The following is a 13408-nucleotide window of genomic DNA, read 5'->3' on the forward strand; positions in this document are numbered from 1 at the left end:
AATGAAAGGGATTTCTACAGCTCATATCTGTTTCATTCAAGAGTAGGCAAAGCAGGCAGCTACCTCTCCTGTTCTTTGAAAATTTAAAGCCTGGTAAGGCAAAACAAAGTAACTTCATTCCCTACAATCAGTTCCTCACCAAGAAGCCCAAGTGATCTTCTATTAAAATTGTTATTTGACAAGAATAGTGAGTCAAATCTTGTAGCATTTTTTTGTTCAGGAATTTAGCTGGAATGCAGAACAAAAATACCTCTCCTTACAGAAAGGAAGCTAAAGCAAATGCTACTTAATATTATTAAGCTCAAAGCTCTCTAGGAGGGTGGCATTTTAACAGAAGAATATTTATATATTTATGTATATGTTAAACTTCAGGAAAACACTTTAAAAATTTATATTCTTTTGTGACATCTGAGAATTATCTAAATACCTCTACCTTTCGTCACTCCAATTCAAAGCAGGCGTGTTTTGTCTTTACTGTGTTTTAAAAAAGACCAAACCATTTTCTTTCAATGGCTTGTCACTGAAGAATAGAGGAATGCATTTTTAATGTTCAAGGATTTCAATTATTTTTGCAAATGGACGTATTTTCATTCGCTATTCAGTTTTTGCCTGTTTCAAATATTTATATTCTGCTAGTTGTGAAAATTTTCTTTAAATTTCAGCTTGAGTGGAAAATTCCAAAGTGGGATTACCAATGACCATGTATGGTTCAAGCAGTTATTAACCTATGTTATATACTACATAGACAAAATGAGGTATCATTCCTCCCGAGGAGGATGGCAGCTGGTGAATTTAACAGCTCTTTGCCAGATTACTCATCGTGTTTGGATTTGCTGATAGGAATAAATGTGTTGCCCATTTCTAAAATAGATGTTCTCTTATTTATTACCTTTTGAAAAGATTTCAGACAGGATTTACAATAGATGGGTTTAGGAAACAAGATGTTTATCCCTATTTAGACCATTTCTATCGTTATTTCACTCATTAGATTTTCCAGATGAGCAAGTTAGTATTTTCTCTCTTTTGCATTCTGCTGTATTTCTTATGGCAGTTGGGCAGGCGAATAGCTTCTAAAATAAGCATTAAAACTGGGAGAAGCCCAAAAGTTTCATATAGTCCCACTGAAAGTAACACTGCCCCTCTTCAAAAGCAGTTGCTGTACTGCTTTGAGATGGAGGACGTAAAATTGAAATAGAAGATCCATGAAGATTTGTCTGATGTTTCAGTTACTTTTTTACTAATAATCCAAAAAGTCATTCAGATGACAGAGTACTCAGTTTCAATTTAAGTGAAAATACAGTTCTTTGCACATCAGTTGCCTTGCAGTAAGTCGAGTTTACTTAATTTATTGTCATATGCTATGACTCATCTTCCCAGAAAGAAGTGACATGCAGCAAATAACAGATACTTTTGCCACCTGTATAGAAATTAAGTATTTGAAATTAACTAAGGAAGTAAAGGCACAACAACCAAGTTACAAAAACTTCACTTCCCTACCATGTTAGAGAAGAGAGAAACAGATAAGACATCTGCCACGAATTTTCAAAATTCCATCTTAACTAAATATCATCTATTCACATTTAAATGCAATGTGACTGTATGATGCATTTCACTCTGCTCTGGGAAGTTTTCATGACATAAATCAGCCTGGCATGACTTAATGGTCTATTAACGGTGCAGCATGAAACATAAAATAGAAAGGGCTGTATTTTAAACAAAGTTGTATTAGGTGTTGTGACTAGAAATTATACTGTTCAGATGGTTCAGATTGGTAAGTGAGAAAGAGCTCTTTATTTTTCTCCATTCTGACTCTTGCAAGGAAAATCTATATAGAGTGAATGCTTTTATTTTTAGTGTATTCATGACTATATCACCTTCACTTGAGACACTGAGGATTTATAAAATATCAGTAATGGCAATTGGTGTTTGACAGAAGAGATGAGGTCATGCTTGGCTCTATGGTGCCATCTTTCAGTGGCAGAAATCTCAAATCTATATCAAAATATGGTGCGTCGTCTGTGCTTGCTGCTACCACCTACAGAACTTTTCAGACGAGTGTAAGGACACTAGTGGACGTTAGGCTTTTTGGATTTGTTTCTTCCTTTGAGTGAACAAGTAATGCAAATTCTTTTTTTAAAAATAGGTAATTTCTTCAGATTAAAGAGAAAAACTTGCCATTGAATGAAGTTCAGATTTCTTTCTACACCACTAAGAGATTAAAAAATTGAGCAGACTTGCTCTGACATTTCTTAGTATTTTAAAGACCAGTCTAAAAATCCTCAAGTCCTTACCATTTCTACTTTGGCAAAAGTCCACTAGCTGAACTTAAGCTTGAATCCTACTATGACTTCAGGTATCATAGGAATATAACATTTCCAACAAGAATGGCTCTGCAAGTGGCCACAGAGCACATTAACCACCAAGCATTTAAGTGCTGGTCCACAAAACTGGGCTTCCTTTCCAGCTGCTTCAAATCTTCTTGGGTATGCCAGATAGTGGTCAGAACAGAAACACAGAAGACCTGATAGGGGATTCTTTTTCAATGATAAGTGTGAAAGATGGCAGTATATGTACTTGAAGTTTTAGTATGTCATCCTGTGACATCCTGGTTCATTCCACTATGGCACCCAGTACGTGCCAGTACTCACACTGCTTCTCTTAGAGAAAACCCAGCTATAGCAAGTGCAGGAAGTGATCAAGCCTCTTTTTTTTTTTAATATTTTTTTTTATTATTGCTGAACTCTAGCTTGGGAAAGTTTTAAGAAATGCAATGTATAAAACTTTTTAAATTTTGCTGAAGCATGCTCAAATCAGTGGCAACTGTTTTCTTACTTGAGTGGATTCTGAGTCTCTCCATAAGTCTTTGAAAACTACAGTATGAGAAAGGCCTTTTCTAAAAGGAGAAATCACATTTCCTTCAAGAGGAACGTGGAAATAAGTACATTATTCCATTTACTTTTCCCTTCACCTTCTTTGCACAGTTACTGCTACCCCCATTACAGTTTGGATATGATCTCAGTATTATTTAACAGCAAAGCTATTGTCTGCCCCATTCCTTAAATGCTGGCATTGTCAGTCAGCATATTTTTTTTTCTCACTCCTTTTCCTCTCTTCACTTAACAGTGGCTCAAACTGAGCACAGTATCTTCTCTCAGCCTTTTTTATTCTCAAGGGTAAACAAACCAGGAACTTGTCATCTTTCTCACTGTAGATGTAGCCTATTACTCTGTCCAGGCTCTTTCCTCATCATCTCCTTAGCTCTTTTCTTCAGCATGTGAATTCATGGTTTTTTGAAGGAGATACCCAGATTACACTTAGTATTTTGATGAAATCTTACTGTATCAGCCAGGGGTATGCTTCTCTCTTTTAAACACATTACCAGCAAACCCTCCTGCTATCTCCCATGACAAAAGGAATCATGGCAGGTTACATGTCTTTTTGTTGGCATGATTTGTTTTGTTTGCTAAACTTAAAGATGGTATAGTAGCATGAGCCATCCCCTAATGATACAGTTTATATTAGCAAGTGAGCTAAAGTGTTAAGAATTCAGGAAAGCACATCTTTTCTATCTGGCCTGAGCAAAACTTACACCCTGAATCTCGGACACTTGAGGAAAAAGAAAAGAAAAAAAAACCAACAACCTTTGTCTAGGTTAGAGAAAGTCCTGAGTAATGTAAGTTATTGGGCAGACAAAATCAGTGCTACCTATTCTTAGATGCACCAAAACTACGTGAAGGACTTTCTGGAAGGGATTTTCCAAGAACATCTGTAAGGTGCAGGAGCCGCTTAAAACAGGTGAATGAACAAGATACAATAACATAGAGATGTATGATTAAACGAGAGCAGGCTACAGTCTAGTGCTGAGATGAAATTCAGACCAAATATTTAAAATTAATATTTAAATGCACTGTAAAACAAACAGGAGGAGGGGGGCAGGAGGAATGCTGCTGCTGAGCTCAGAGCACTGGAAATGGGGATGGGGGAGAGATGCCATTCTTTTCTGCTGTGTAGGATTCTTTTATAATTATTCTCACGATTTTGCTTATTGACGTTAGTCCTAGGGAAGAAGAAAGATCAAATCATTGGTAGTATTTTTTTTCTTCTGTTTGTGCTTCAACTTTTATTATAAAAATGATAAATGCAGATTTGGCAGTTATGCTAATTGAAATTGCAAACTTTTAACATAAGTCAAACCTGCTTTTTCATTATTGTTTACCTCACATCTCTTTTTTCCACCATGCAGATTTATACCACATCTTTCTTTTAGGTCATCCAGGGATAAAAGAGAGATTTTATGTGTCAAAATATAAAGGACAGTTAGTGTTTTTTATTTATTGATTCTTTAGACTTCTTTCACCTCTTGCAAGGAAAGAAAAAAAAATGCTTATGCTTCCATGCTTTCAGAGATTATCTGCTTCAGTGTTTCAGAACAACTGAAAGAACAAAATGTTGTTATATGTGACATTCAGAACCTGAATTTAAATTGAAGATTAGAACAATTAGTCTAGGTACGAAGGAAGATATAGCATTCTCAAATGGTTGCAGTGTGATCTTTACACACTGTTGTGTTTTTACATGGCTCATCTGAAAACAGCAAACAAAACAGAACAAAACAAAAGGAATGTCTCACTTTCCATGATATGGGAGCAGCGTGAAGGACATTTACAGCAGAACTGGTCTTGCTAATAAACCTGCTGAGACCTCACCTCCCCCTGCTCTCTATCTCAGCCCCATTGTAGCCTGGCTTCTGTCCCCCAGTGCTTCCTTTCATTCAACCTGCTAAAAGTTCTCCCTGCTTGCCTCCTGTGCTTCTGATTTTGTGTATTCGATTTATTGGTGCAGGACGTATAAGAATTTTGAAGCAGTGTCAATGTTAAAGATGGTATCCAAACTATGGATTACTGATATTCCCCTAGGCTATGGGAAGCTGCTTTTCAGAAGAATCCAAACCAAGTACCTACTTTGCCACCTCCACCTGTGTCATTTTCATATAACATCACGGGTCTAGTGAAGGGCTTCATAAATCACTTATCCCCACAACCTACCCTCATTTTTATTGGCGGAACCCTCCATGTAAAGAAGAAATCATGGAAGGAAGAGAACACTCTAAATGAGCAAAGAAGAGAACATTGTTAAAGGAAAACCAAAATGTCCACAAAATAAGATCTATGCACTTGCTTCAAAGTCCAACTGCATTCATACATATTAGGGAATAGTTGTAGGATCCTGTGCTAACCTGATACTCATGGCAGAGTCAAAAAGGAGACTCATTTCCCAGGCAACTCTGTTGTAGCTCATGTGCTAAAAGGTTACTCCCTTCCCTGTCTGTGAATACACCTAATCACTGGACCATACCGTAAGACTGAGAAGTCTTTTCACTTTAAAGAAAATGACGATCTGTAACTTCCATTAGTTTATTCCTGATAAGAATTATCTGAATTAATAATAGGCCTAAGCTGTCATCCTCTCAGATGTCTCTAATGGCTCCTGTGTCAGAGGCTACACCCTTGATTTATCATTAGTCATAGTTAATAGTGCACTAATAACTTTGTGTCCTAAGAACCACACATCACTTTCACTCCCCATTAAGAAGATCTGAACTTCTGAGGAAAGAACTGTTGACTCAGCCCAGGTTTCCAGTGTATGAACTGGACATTTTTTCTGTTTTCCTCTATCTGCTCCATCAGCAATAGCAGCCTTGTAAAACATCTTTCAAAATGCCTAGACTTTTATATCTGCACTTTTTGGCAGCTCATGCCATGCAAAGGGCAAATGGTGCTACAGCAAGGTATGTAAGTAGGGCCTTACAGGTTTTTTTCTACATTTGTATCACAAAAGCATCCAAAAGTCCAGTATCTACCAGGACTTCTAAGCCGATTTAACCAGTGGCACACAAAGGTGGGGCTGAAATGGCCACATAAATATTGTCACTGCAGTAAGGGTTTGAGAGGAGCATAGAGATACCTAGTTTCAAGTCTTTGAAGTCACCCTGACTCTTGCTTCCAGGCAAAGCTACTGAGTATTGTACCAGGTGTAACTTTGATTGTTCAAAGGATTATTATGAAATTAATTTATTGCTGCTAATGCACAATGCTGAAAAAGACTGTAGGAGGGAATATTAGCTTGGTTTACTGTTTCTTCCGTGCTAGAAGCAGAACAGAGTCTTACAGAATCTTGGTGCTTTACCAGCCAGTGTGTTTCTACTTGTTCCTCAAAGCTTTTTCCCCTGTCAGTGAACATTATCGGAGTTTTCTAAGAACATTTACAAATCAGCATCTTTCCCCTTGCCCTCTTTGAACAAGTCACAAAAATATGTTCATGGATAATAAACAATTCCAGTTTAAAATGAAGCACTAATCTTTATCACTTTAGCTTGCCTAAGTAATCTACACAATGAATTTCATTTGCAGTTCACTATCAACTGAAATTAGGTGTAATTAAAGGTTGTCAAATCTGTAATTTAAGCCCTTTAAAATTTGTTGCTGTCACTCTTTCCCTGTAATATATTATTTTGATCCAAAGACCACATAAGCCAATAGCAGAATTTCTACCAGCTTCAGTGAGCTTTAAATAAAGTCTCATATGCTATGGTATAGGAGGACATTTTATCTAAGTGCATGTAATTAAAAGATTACTAAAATTTTCATTATCTGAAAATTGTTTGAATTATGTAAAATGAGTTTGGTCTCATAGTTGCTGCCTTAGGTAATTGAAGATGTTTAGAAAAACCTCAAGTAACACCAATAAAAATCCCACTGATATTAGTTGCTGTGCTTACAGTTCCATTTCTGCTTGTGGTAGCAATACTGAACTAAAACTTGCTACAATACCTACTTTTAATTAAAATCACAACAATATAATGTATGAACCCCAGGGCCCCTGGGCTGGGGGAGGTGCTGTGAACAAGATAATAAAATTCCCTTAGGATCATGGAATTCAATGTGAACCACAACTCACAAGATCAGCTTAGAGAACTGAGTCACTGGAAGAAAATGTTGCTAGTATTTGATATGGGATCAGTTTACTTTTTGCTATAAATCCACATTTTTCTGTGGTAATTTTCCCCTACTGAGTCTTCTGCCACATTTCTTATCAGGTGACAGAGTTCACCTAGAGGGGATGAACTCACTTTCTCAGTCAAGCTTCTCCACATCAGCATCTTTATCAGCTCCTGGTGACTCAGCGTAACCTTTAATGTTCAGTGACACTACAGGGAAAGAACTGAGTGCAATCCAGCCAGATTAGAGAGTCTGTTAATTATTAAGATTGGAGAAGATTTGAGAAATCCCTTTGAAATAATTTGTGGTATCTGCTGCTGCTTTTTTTTTTTTTTTTTAAAAAAAAAAAAAGCTCTTTAACACTTGAGCAGAGGCTACCTTCATATACATTTATTAATCGAATAGAGGATCCTTTCAGTCATGCATAAAACAACATCTAGAAAGAGTGCAACAGAATGCGTTCTTATTTTGAACAACATAACTAATGCTCACTGCTGCTTATGCTTTTCTATCTCCATTTTAATTCTTGCAGTAGAATACTGTTCTGTGCTGTAAAACCAGTTCTGAACATGATGTGATTAACCTTAGGGTCCCCCCATCCCCTCATCTTAAAGCCCCCTTGTACATGGCCTATGCTTTCTATTCATGTTCAACCATCTGATTTCCATATCATCCCGCTCAGCCTCACAAGCGGCTATTAGCATAACAGAGCTTTAGCGTGACATTGATTGAAGCCAGCGCTTGCTGAATGCAGTATCAAAGCATAATTTGCCAGAAATCAAATCTAATTTACTGTGTACTATTTAAATTTCTTAAAAAAAAAAAAAAAAAGAAAAAAGAAAAAGAAAAAGAAAAAAGAAAATAAGTTTCTATAGAAGTATACTAGGCCTATGGCCTTAATTGTTCTTTTTTCATATTTTTGCCTAGTTCCCTGGAATCCAAGCAATATATTTCCTATTAGAGCCATTGTCTTTGACTTTCAAATGTCAATTAAGCAAGAGTTTTTCCACTCTGTTTATTCCAATCCAGTTAATGTTACATCTGAAACAGCAAAGGGTAATAGTCTGATAGGCACAACACTGGGTTTGCTGCATCATAACAGCTTTTTTCAATGGATTCTTCTAATGACCTTAACGTTTAGCTTGAATTAAGCATTAAAGAACTACATAACTTTAACAGCGAAGCATATTAAGCCTTCTGTTATTCCTTTAACTGTACCTTTTCAGAATGTTTAAAAAATTCACCTGCTTGGAGAGAAGCAATATTGGCTTATATTAGCTTTTGTCCAACATTCCACTGAAGCTGGGCTTTGAGCAAGTCATGATCTCAGTTAACCTTTCTGCAAAATGGGAGTGATAATATTTATCTATCTTTATACACAACATCTATAAATGAAGATAATGAGCTCTCTTTTTAGGAAAGTTGAAAAGCCCAAGTGCTTATTTGTCAAAGAAGCTTTGCTGTCCCTGAGCAGGGTCACGTTGCATTCTCTGGGGGTAATGGCAGTCTTACTGCTCTGCTCTGGTGCTTACACTTGACCAAGAGTTACCCCTGCAATTATTAACTGTTACTTTCAGTTTTCAATTTCCATTATTCAACAAGAAGTTGACAGATAAAATGATATGGTGAAAGCATTGTTTGAATGCTGTAAACAATGTCATTTTTATCAGAGGTTGTCCATAAGCAAAGCCATAGCTGAATCTGATAACAAACTGGGAAAAAATGGGGGTTTCCTTCATTACAGAACCCTGTCTTTGAATAAATTTAAAAAAGCACATGCAAGGTTTTATTTTTCAAAAGTGATTTTTTTCATGTTCTTTAAAATTATGATATTAAATAGGCTGGTTGAAGGACTTGGGTTTGTGCTTTGATTAACATAGTGACCAATAAAACCAGCTGGTTGTGAGATCAAAAGATTATATTTAAATAAAAGCTCCAATTCATTTATTCATTTTTATAGTGAATTTCTAGTAATTATGGCTGTGGAGAAAAGCTAGAAAAGGTATCCTTGCATAACCATACATCATTTTTAACTGGAGCCTTTTGAAAGTCGAAACTAGCAACTATAAGGCCACAGATCTTCTGTTCACCTAGCGTGACAAATGCTGGAGAGGACTTGGTGTGGGGCACGGAGAGAACAGAGCAGCAGGGTCAGTCCATGCCATTTAGATTACCCAGACTGAGCTACAGCCTTACTTCTTGCCTCTTTTCCTTGTCTCTTTTTGCAAAAGAAAGACATTTAAAAAAAAAAACAAACAGATCTGCATACATTTCTGTACGGTTAGCAGATTTGCGTCTCTGCTGTCAGCAGGTGTAATCGGAAGTTGGGTCTTGATTGCTCTTCATGCCTAATTAAATAGTTTGTAATTATAATGGTGAAAATGTGGTTTTCTAAAACACTTAAATTCTGTTTACCTAAAAGCTTAGTGTTCCTAAACCATCCCTCTCCACAACCACCAAACCAATAGTGGAATAGAAAAAAATGAATGTCAGGGTATATTTTTACTATTTCCCCCTTCTTCAGCCTGCCCCAAAAGTTAGCTAGTCTTTTGATGACAATATTTGGAGATACTGCTTACATTTGTAAGATATGCCAAATAGTATAAATTCAGTGCCAGTGAATTTCAATATTGAACCAAGACTGGAGGGTTTGCATGTCATCCATAGAAAAGTCATTTGCTTTATAACATCATGCTCAACATAGTTGCTGTTGTCGAGTTTTTTCTCTGAAATCCTCCAGCACTGCTTCTTCCCCACTTTCCTTCTGCACATCGACACCTTTAATCTCCCTTCTTGTTCCCACCAAGCATTGACTCTATTGTCCATCAATACCAGCAGACAAGACAAACTACACCTCTCTTTTAGAAATTTTTCCCATCTGACTGTGCATCCTGATCCCCTATGTCTGAACACTGTTAATGCCATCTACTTGAAAACATATCCAGTCCTGGTTCTTTCTTGTTTAACTCAACTTTCTTCTTTTTTCTTTTCCTTGTCTCTTCCTGACCTCCTGGAATACCTATTTCTTCTTACTCACCACTCACCGCTGCCCACTACCTCTTCAACTCTTGCTTCTTTCTTGTCTTTATACAAGCTGAAATCTGGATCTCCCAAGTTTGTGTTGTTTTACCAACCATTCTTTTTACAGCAAGTTCTCCTTCCCACTCCATTCTTGACCACACTACCCCAAAGAGAAGTGCAGGAGCTCTTGAAATTCTGTCCTTCTGCCATCCAGACCTTCCTCTCCTTTCTCAATCATTTGTCAAAGTCTAGAGGGGTAGACTGAAAAAGGCAGTCTGTATACCCTTGCAATGTCACACCTTGCAATGCACGATAGCTCCAGCACAACACACAGAGCACAACAAGCTCTGTGAAGCATAAAGGGTGTGAGAGTGCTGTTATCTGCCCAGAAAGGTAGGATACATCCAGAGCCGGCATCATAAACACCTGACTGCTTCTCCTTAGCATTTATTGTCATCAGAATTTACTCTAGCATGTATAATTGTAATGTTTCTTTCCTTTGTTGTTTTTTATTATTTTTACAACTGGGGATATCACATACCGATATTGCGGCTCTTTTTGTTGCTGTTGTTGTTTTTGTTTATCTATTAGTTCTGTCTATACTAATTAATGTTTCTGGTGTTACGTCCTCTGGCATAAATCAAACCTCCATAATGTTGTCTTTTTCCTTCAATATTCCTCATCTCCCCCTTGAAAAATATCCTAAATTTACACCGTGATTTTTCTTACATTGTAGCTCCCCCACAGTTTGTGGTGAGACCACGAGACCAGATTGTAGCCCAGGGTCGAACAGTGACTTTTCCTTGTGAAACTAAAGGAAATCCCCAGCCAGCTGTTTTCTGGCAAAAAGAAGGAAGCCAGGTAAGTTGTAAGCATCCTGTAAGTCTTTCAAACCTTTCTAAATAGTTATATTGTTAATTTTAAAAGAGAATTATTTATATTACCTTTCACAAATTCTTTTAATCTTTCACAGGATTTTGTCTTTTAAACTGTCACTATTCTCTATTGACATTTTTGTTGCTGGTTTGTTGTTTTTGTTTTAATATTAAAATGGTGAAAAACTCAGAGGCCATTTAAGCTAGTGAAACTTGTGCTAGGTACTGTATAAATGTATAGAAAGCAACAGTATATATCTTAAAGACTTTTCATTCTGAAGCCCCCAACAAACAGGTGGATGAGACAAACATTGTAGATAAAAAAGGTATGACTCAATTTTTAACTAATCAGAGTCGGTAATTACAGTTCACAACCTGTCTAGACATGATCAAGCAGATATATATCTAGCAAGCTGATTTGCATCGGCATATTCTCATAGTGCATACAGATACAGGTTTTGAACATGCAGATGCTTTCTTCAGTAAAATTGTCTCAGGAAATTTCCAAATCTCATTTTGCAAATATTTCCCTGATCCTTACTGACATTTTTTGAAAGCAAAACTTCTGATGTAGCATCAATGTTGCCATCAGCCAATACTAAATTATATAGGTTAATATCTGAATGTCATGCTGTAACATTTTTTTGCTGCTGTTGCTGTACTGGCATGACGTTACAGCAGAAGTCAGGCCTTCTCACTTTCCACATGCAGTTCATGTTAGCATGTTAAATTTGAACACTGTAAACTATGTGCCATTTTCTCTCTTGCACCTGAGAAAAGATTAAAAGGGGTGAATGGATGCCCAAGGACAGCGCCTTCTGCAGCTCCCTGATGAAACCTGTCATGTCTACGTCTGTTTATGTATCTGCACTGTCTACTCTTCTCCATTGGCTAAATTAGTCTTTTCAGAGACCTGTGCTACTTTCTGCCATACAGTGATCTGTCAGTTAAGTCAAATATCCACACTGTGCTGTGCAGCACAGATGTGCCTTTTGTCTAATCTGGACGCATTGTATGTACCAGCTCAGTTAAAACGTGAGATAAGAAGTGAACCGCCGATCTCTCGCTCTGCCCCACCTGCTTCTGCTTCACTTTCTCATGAGGTCAGATAACTGGTCCAGAACAACAGGACCAAGGCTGACAGCATTTTCTGCTCTGCTGCATTTGTGGTTTACAAAGGCACAGCACTATTACTTTATGAGTGTAAGCTTAATCTTTGGTCTGTTTTTTCCAGTGAATTATTTGGAGAACTTTAGATCTAGCCTCCATGGATCACATCCTAGAAAAGCACAGTATTGTGAGTCTCACTAAGGTGAAAATTGTTCCACGGGGAAAGTAGAATAGCATATTGAAATTAAAGTAGGAAGTACTCATGTGCTAGCAAACATTTCAAAACCCTTCCTTGTAGAGCATTTTAATAACATGGTAATGTTTATGTAAAGTGAGCTTATAGTGTCACACTTGAATCTAATAAAGTGGACATCCATCATGCTGTAATAAAGAGAAGAGCTTCTAATTAAAGTAGGACATCATTTGCAGGATTAAAGTCATTTAGCGTAATTGAAAAGTGTTAATACTCTATTTTATCCTCTTCCATTGGTATCACTTCAAGGGTAAAAACATTTTAAGGTGAAAATGCATCTTGTGTCTTTAATTGAATGTTATTACCTACTGATTGTACCATGTTGAAGCTGTTTAATTACAAACCTGGAAAATTAATTGCCACATTGAGAACCAGATCCCTGAGGGTTAGAATGGTCTTTTTTGGCAAATAAATGCAACATAAAAATTGATACCTACATGGTTTATAATCAAACCTGGAAACATGATAGCTCAACATGATTCACTACACCCTCATGTTAATCTTAACTGAGCATCAGTGAAGTAGCACAGGTTAGTGTTGCTGTCTTGGTATACAACTTGCCAGGTTTTGCCATGAGATGCCACGGAATAGGTGAATTTCCACATACATACTGCATGGTATTTTGGCCAAATTATGTGACTTTGCACCTTTACGTGCCTGGCTATGAGTTGTTGCTTGGCTTTATAAGGCTTGCTTCTGCTTTTGCTCAAGAAACGGTTTGCAGCACCACTGTTAGTGTTCAGAGTAAGGTTATGTAGTCACGTTAGCGCACTCCAGTAATTGTAGGGCATTTTTCATTGTGAACCCATTTCTCAATCCTGTGTTTCTGAGCACAACCAGCTGGAAGGGAGAGGACCTGTTCCCTCCTGAATCATCTTTTGTGCTAGCTTGTGCATAAACAGCTGGTCCTTTGTACTCGGTAGCCTTTTCCCCAGAGCCTAACAGCCGCCCACCAATGAAATGCACCAGGGTAGGGTGTGTGTAACCTTTAGACTCTGGATTGAATTCTTCCTTGAGAGAAATTAAGTGGTATGATATCAGGGATGACTCTGGTCCCCCTGTTTGCAACCCAGCATGCCACCACTGTACCCAGATGAGCAACCTGACAGCTAATTTAAACCAGTGAAATTGTAAAAACATTTAAAAAGGGG

The 13408-nt window shown here is 37.3% G+C and overlaps 1 protein-coding gene across 3 annotated transcripts in view; it reads left to right on the plus strand.

Annotated features, from left to right (window-relative positions):
• ROBO2 (roundabout guidance receptor 2) overlaps positions 1-13408 on the plus strand; it is a 497184-nt gene that overhangs the window by 359603 nt on the left and 124173 nt on the right. For all 3 annotated transcript variants that reach the window (XM_080374488.1, XM_080374489.1, XM_080374487.1), the window contains one exon: positions 10756-10880. In XM_080374488.1, coding sequence (XP_080230614.1) covers positions 10756-10880 — 125 coding nt within the window. The remainder of the gene's footprint in view (positions 1-10755; positions 10881-13408) is intronic.

Source organism: Falco punctatus (genome assembly GCF_963210335.1).
Source record: "Falco punctatus genome assembly, chromosome: 2".
Taxonomy (NCBI): Eukaryota; Metazoa; Chordata; class Aves; order Falconiformes; family Falconidae; genus Falco; species Falco punctatus.